General features: G+C 49.8%; 1 protein-coding gene across 1 annotated transcript in view; it reads left to right on the top strand.

Annotated features, from left to right (window-relative positions):
• The first annotated feature begins 959 nt into the window (after positions 1 to 959).
• Positions 960 to 7,404, top strand: part of adcy8 (adenylate cyclase 8 (brain)) — a 93,832-nt gene continuing 87,387 nt past the window's right edge. The window contains 1 exon segment of the mRNA XM_037787730.1: positions 960 to 2,905. Within this exon segment, the coding sequence (XP_037643658.1) occupies positions 1,979 to 2,905 (927 nt within the window). The 5' untranslated portion in view covers positions 960 to 1,978.

Genomic DNA, 7,404 nt, shown 5'->3' with positions numbered 1-7,404 from the left:
AGTATTCACCCGTTCACACACACATTCATACACTGATGGCAGAGGCTGCCCATCAGGATTTAATCTAAATACTCATTAACACACCGATGGCGATGCCTTCGGGAGAAATTTGGGGTTAAGTGTTTTGCTCCAGGTCACATCGACATGTGACCTGGAGCAGCCGGGGATCGAACCACCGACCTTCCGATTGGTGGACAACCTGCTCTACCCTTTGTGGTTGTTTTGTGTCTCTGTGGTTGTTTTGTTTCTCTTTACTTGTTTTGTGTCTCTTTGTGGGCCGGTACCGAGCAGGCCCAGCGTCCAGTAATCCATCCATACCTACAGTATAGACCCATGGTACAGGTTCACTGAACAGAATTGAGAGGGCGAGACGAAAGACAAAGAATCTGAAGAAATGAAGACAGAGAGAGAGAGAGAGAGAAAGAGAGAGAGAGAGAGAGAGAGAGAGGGAGAGAGAGAGATGGATGGAAGGGATGTGGAGAGAGAGAGAGAGAGAGAGAGAGAGAGAGAGAGAGAGAGAGAGGGAGAGAGATGGATGGAAGGGGAGCCGGAGAAAGAGAGGGAGAGAGATGGAAAAAGGGAGACAGAGAGAGGCAGAGAGAAAGGGATAGAGAGAGGGAAGAAGAGGTGGAGAGAGAGAGAGAGAGAGAGAGAAAGAGGGAGAATGAAATGGTAGAAATGGGGATAAAGGAGGAGAAGAGCGTGGGATGAGAAAGATGGTTGAGACAAGGAGAGAGGGGGAGCACACACATACACACACACACACACACACACACACACGCACACACACACACACACACACACACACACACACACACAGAGGTGACTGTGACGTCAGACCGGAGCCCAGCTGACTGGCTCGCTCCTCTGTTTCCTCTCTGACCAGCAGCCTCGCGCTGTCTGCACATCCTCCTCTCTCCTCCACGCGGCTGCTGCTGCTGCTGCTCCTCCTGCTGCACGCGCTTTAAAACACACCGAGGAGAGAAGAGAGGAAGAAGAAGAAGGAGAGGAACCGGGAGAGGACTTATAGCGGAGAGAGGAGAGACGGCTCACCGGAGGAGGAGGAGGAGGAAGAGGAGGATCTCTGTTTCTCATCCTGCAGCCTCAGACACCTCAGACACCTCAACCTCATCCAGGTGTTGCACTGAAGCGCGAGCCCCTCGTGTGGATGGAAAGGCTCGAGGAGGACGCTTGATCCTGTCCTTTGATTTCTTCCTCCAGCTCGAGACCACGTCGTCTCCATCACCGGATTGCTGCTGACCTCACCGGATCTTGTTGTTTTTCTTTATGTGGCATTGTTCGTGAACGTTACAGGAATTACCGTGATTGTATTGCTCTACGGTGGTGCGCGTAAAGATGCGAATATAAGCGCATCCAGGTGTGCCAAACGACGCGCGAGGCATATTATTGTTTTTGGAGGTGGTGTTGGTGGTGTTGGGGGGGGGTTTAATTTAAACATTCCTGACACCACGTGCACCCCACCAAAAAAAAAAAAAAAAAAACCTCCGCCTTGTTTTTCTCCCCGGTTCTCCGGTTCTCCGGTTCTCCGGTTCTCCGCGGCACCCTGATGGTGCGGAAAGGTCGCGGGCGCACGGCGGTTCGAGCTGCCTCTTCGCTTGGACACGCAGCATCAGCACCATCACCACGGAGACGCATGATGGGTGCATGATGATGATGAAGATGATGGTGATGATGGTTCTCGGTTAATCCTGGAGATGCTTCTTCTTCTTTTTCCACTGGAGTCGGATTTATGTTGCTGTTTCTTCCTTCAGTGGAACCGTTCGCGTGACGGTGATGACCTCCATCTCCATCTCCATGCGCGCATCCTCTCGATGCGCACGAGAGGTCTTCTTCTTCTTCTCCCCAAAACCACTGAGATAACTCAGAAGAACCGGGGAGGGAGGGGGGGGCAGTAAACCGACACACACACTAACGGAGAGGAGAGGAGGAGAACAACAAGAGGCTGTTCAGGTGCGTGATGGAGCTGTCCGAGGTGCGGTGCTCCAGCGCGAGCGAGGAGCTGTACACCATCAACAAGACCTCGAGCAGCAGCAACAACAGCAACAGCAGCGGCGGGAGCGGCGGGAGCGGCAGCGGCAACGCGCGACCCAAACGGCTGCTGTGGCAGAACGCGGTGCGGCACATCACCGAGCAGCGCTTCATCCACGAACAGAGCGGTGGATGCGGCGCGGTGAAGGACGAGTCGAGCGGCGGAGACGACGCGCGGAAGCATTCAGCGGGCCGCGCGTCGGTGTCGCTGGGAGAGCGGCACAACAACGGCGGCACCAAGGTGTTCCCGGCGGAGCGCGCGGCCAGCAGCGACCTGGGCTTCCTGCAGATCGACTGCGCGCCGAGCAACTCGGACTTCTTCCTGAACTGGGGCTACACGTACCGCGGCGTCATCTTCCCGACGCTGCGCAACGCCTTCAAGTCGCGCGACCTGGAGCACCTCTACCAGCGCTACTTCCTGGGCCAGAGGCGCAAGTCGGTGGTGGTGATGAACATCCTGGACGTGGTGACGAAGCTCACCTTGCTGGTGCTCCACCTCACCTTGGCCTCGCACCCGATGGACCCCATCAAAGGCACGCTGCTGGGCTTCTTCACGGGCATCGAGGTGGTGATCTGTGCCTTAGTGGTGGTGCGGAAGGACACCACGTCGCACAGCTACCTGCAGTACAGCGGCGTGGTCACCTGGGTTGCCATGGCGACGCAGATCCTGGCGGCCGGGCTGGGCTACGGGCTGCTGGGTGATGGAGTCGGATACGTGCTCTTCACGCTGTTCGCCACCTACAGCATGCTGCCGCTGCCGCTCACCTGGAGCATCATGGCCGGGCTGCTCACCTCCGGTCTGCACATCGTAGTCCAGATGCTCATCTCCCAGAATGCACCGCTCTCTACCAACCAGGTAAGAGGTGGTTCCACCTGTCAGAGTCTTCTCCATTCACCCTTCATCCATCCTCCTCCTCCATTCACTCACTGCCCTTTCTACCCTTCATCTCCATCCATCCATCCATCCTCCTCCTCCTCTCCTCCACCCATCCTCCTCTTCTCCTCCACCCATCCTCCTCTTCTCCTCCATCCATCCATCTCCTCCTCCTCTTCTTCTTTCATCTCCTCCATCCATCATCTTCCTCCTCCTCTTCTTCTTTCATCTCCTCCACCCATCCATCTTCCTCCTCCTCTTCTTCTTTCATCTCCTCCACCCATCCATCCTCCTCCTCCATTCACACACCGCCCATTCTCCCCTTCATCTCCTCCATCCATCCTCCTCCTCCATTCACACACCGCCCATTCTCCCCTTCATCTCCTCCATCCATCCTCCTCCTTCTCCTCACCTTTCTTCCTCCCTGCATCCTTCCCTAATCCACCTCTCCTCTCCTCTTTATCTAACCCCTCACCTTCCTCTCCCCTCTCCTCTTCTGCTTTATTGACCTCCTCATCTTTCACCTTTTAACCCTCCTCTTTTCCATCTTCCCCCTCTTCAGTGTCCCCTTTGTCTCCTCTCCTTGACTCCCTAATTTCTCTCCTCCTTTCCTCTCTCTACCCATCCTCTTCCTCCTTCTCCATTCACCACTCCATGCATCCTTCCCTAATCCTCCTCTCCTCTCCTCTTTATCTCACCCCTCACCTTCCTCTCCTCTCCCCTCTTCTCTTCTGCTTTGTTGGACTCCTCCTCCTCTTTCACCTCCTAATCCTCCTCATCTTCTCCTTTGTTCCTCCTTCAAAACGTCTCCACCTAATCCTCTTTCTTCTCCTCCTCTCGTCCAGTTTCTCCACCTTCCTCCCATCTTCTTGTCTCTTCCACCCTGCTCTTTCTCCATCTCCATTTCTTCCTCACTTCCTCCACCTCCTCTCCTCCTTTTTCTCTTTCTCCATCTTCTTCCTCTCTCCTCCTCCTCTCTCCTATAACTTGTGAACTTGTTGATGAGTGTGTGCAGAGTGTCTGTCTGATGAGATGTTGATGTTTACTGAGACGCTCCGCTGTGAGAACACCGGCTGCTTTTCATTCAGATTTTTTTTGCTTGATTCTGCAGATAAAAACTAAAACTGAGCGTCAGTTTATTTGCAACAGTTTCTCCGTTGGTGAAACTACACGTGGCTTGTGTTATTGTGTGTCATTGTGTGTTATTGTGTGTGTAAACAGGTGTTCAGTTGTTGGTTCACCTGTTCTGTTTGTTGCTCCCTGATTTGGTGTTTGTATTTAGTGAAATGTTTCAGTTGTATTAATGGAATGAATCAGACTGTTTCTGGTCTGACTGCTGAGGTTTCAGCACCAGGAGCTGTCCAACACACACACACACACACACACACACACACACACACACACACACACACACACACACTGCAGCTCTGAACAGGTCCAGCCCCCCCTACTGGTGAATATTATATCTTAAACCAGCTCTCACATAAACTGCAGTGCATCTGTTGAAGTGTGCTCTTGAAACTGTGGTGAACAGTTGAAAGCGTGCTCGCTGTCTGACTGGAACAGGTTTGGTTTGGGTGTTTTTGGTTTTCTACAGAATGAAGTGAATCTTTCCTTGATCATAGTTGATGTTGTTGGGTTTATTATTAGATGGTTGAATGGCAGTTCAGTTAAATGAGTTGGGTCGGGTCTCAGAGGGTTAAAGAACAGTGTCCAGTAGTATTTATAGGATCAGTGAGTGAAGGGAAGTCCTGCTGTTTAAAATGAGATGATGATGATTCACACTTTGAAGTCTCATGTGACAGTTTGTCGGTCCTTGACGTCAGCAGCACATTTGCACACATTTTTCCATCTCTTTGCAGATTTGTGATATTAAGACAATTTGCTTTTTTTTATTTTTTTTATTTCATATTTAAAGGGACTGTTTGTAAGAATCAGAAATGTGTTGTTAACAGCGACACCTGTGGCCGTTAAGTCAACGAAAGTCAGCGTCCTGTTGCTGGCGCTTGTGCTCGCTCTACATAGACATGAAGGAGCATCGCTCAACACAGTGAGGCGACACACGTCAGCTAAAAGCACAATATCACTCTATATTTCAGCTGCTTGGCAGTAATGTTAGCTGACCAGACCAAGGTCTCTCCATGAATCAATGCTGATCCTAGTGTTGGCTTTTCCTGCCTCAGCCTCCCGACCGCAGCCGGAGGGAACGGGGGAGACACTGGAGTTTTGGTCGGAGACGATAACGTTTCTCTCTGCGGAGCCCTGTCACTTCACAAGACACGGGAAACCTCTGTTGGTCTGGAGGAGCTGCAGCAGTTATTTCTGCACAAACGTCCCCTGAACATTCACTAGATATTCTCAGAGCTAAACTGTCACGTGCACACATGCACGTCTAGAGGTGGAGCGAAAGAGCGAGAACGAGCGCGGTGTGTGAGTGACGGCAGACAGAGGAGCAGAGTACAGCAGAGACTCCGGTCCTGGAGACCAAAGCTACGGTCTCTCCCGCGTCCTCCGACCGCGGCCAACACTGTTTAACAGACGGGCTTCACTAGATACAACCAAGAGGTTTTGGTGCTTCACTGGAGTTTGTGTCGGAGTCTGAGTCTGAACAGCGTCGCCACACATTGAGCGCGCAAGAGACACCGACCCGCAATGATTTATACCTGGAAGAAGTTACAAACAGTCCCTTTAAATTAATGTTTTAGTCAGAAGAAGAAAAAGAAGACGAATATTCCTCGGCAACAGTTTTGATTAACCGTTTAAGTCATTTCTCGTGCTTTTCTCTCTTTTATATTATTGTAAATTGAATATCTTCAGGTTTTGTAGGTTGGAAAAAACAAGACCTGAAGAAGACAAACCCACAGATTAGTCAGATTTAGTTACAGTGGATGTTATTTATTTAGACTGATTGTTCTTGTGCTCAGTCTTGTATTCACAGATGATTGCAGACGTACACGTTGTATTTTTTGAGTGACGTTATAAACAAATGTCAGTGTGTCTTATTATACAAACCAGGGACACAGTGAAGTTTTGAGTCATGTTGCTGCAGCTCAGAGTCATGCATGAAACTCCCAAAATACTCCAGAAACCTCACGTACTGCAGCTTAAACACGGTGAGATGAGACTGAGCATGCTCGGTGCGCGTCATCCTGGATGAACAGAGCCTCGTCCTTCTACTGGTGTCACGCCGAATCCCATCATGCTTCACTCCTGAGTCTCGGCTGACGCCCGCTGACCCTCCGTGTGGCCGTGTAATAGATGACTGTAGATGTGATGCAGCTGACTGTACGCCGCGCTGTGCGTGTCTCTTGTTGTGTAGCTGTGGGGGGATTTCCCAGCTCGTGTGGTTCAGCTGGCGTCGCTCCGCTCAGCCCGCAGCCGCCGAGCCTCTCAGAGGAAAGGTCGGAGGTCGAGGCTGCTGACACTTTGCTATGCAGTGAGTGACTGCGGTGTTTTTAGGATGCAGATCAATAAATCTCTCTGGTGTCTGAACGGTGATTCAGCTTGTTTTCAGTCCTTAAAAGCTTTTCCATTCGCTGCTAAAAACACACTCGCCGTCCGGCTGATTGTTGTCCGGTTTGTTTGTTGAAGTGATATCCACCATGACTGGATTCAACACCACCAGTATACAGAAATACTACAGTAATACTTAAATAAAGTGAATACTAGGACTGTCACAAACAGTCTGTAGTTAATCACACATTTTGTATCTGTTCAAAATGTACCTTTAAGGGAGATTAGTCAAGTATTTAATCCTCTTATCAACATGGGAGTGGGTAAATATGCTGCTTTATGCAAACATATGTATATATTTATTATTGTAAATCAATTAACAACACAAAACAATGACAGATATTGTCCAGAAACCTTCACAGGTACTGCATTTAGCATAAAAACATATGCTCAACTCATAACATGTCAAACTGCAGCCCAACAGGCAACAACAGCTGTCAGTGTGTCAGTGTGCTGACTTGACTATGACTTGCCCCAAACTGCATGTGATTATCATAAAGTGAGCATGTCTGTAAAGGGGAGACTCGTGGGTACCCATAGAACCCATTTACATTCACACATCTGGAGGTCAGAGGTCAAGGGACCCCTTTGAAAATAGCCCGTGACAGTTTTTCCTCGCCAAAATTTAGCGCAAGTTAGGAGCGTTATTTAACCTCCTTCATGACAAGCTATTGGTACCGATGGATTCATCAGGTTTACTAGTTTCATATGATACCAGTATCTTCACTCTTGCCTTAAAACTGAGCCGCTACAACCTAAAAATTGCATTAATGCGTTAAAGAACACATTATTATCGCGGATGCGTTTACATTGCCACTTATAAAGACACCGTTGTGTTGCGTTCGCTGCCTGTGTCTGCATTAGTTTAGGATTATATCCGTCCCTTTAACAGTGCCACAAAATGTCTACATATTTAGGTCAACTGGGCTAAATCTGACAAAAATAATCTCATATCCAACCATCCATTA

The sequence above is a fragment of the Sebastes umbrosus genome, chromosome 12 (assembly GCF_015220745.1).
Source record: "Sebastes umbrosus isolate fSebUmb1 chromosome 12, fSebUmb1.pri, whole genome shotgun sequence".
In the NCBI taxonomy this organism is placed as follows: domain Eukaryota; kingdom Metazoa; phylum Chordata; class Actinopteri; order Perciformes; family Sebastidae; genus Sebastes; species Sebastes umbrosus.
The sequence above is the reverse complement of the archived record's forward strand: the minus strand, read 5'-3'. Positions and strand labels throughout refer to the sequence as shown.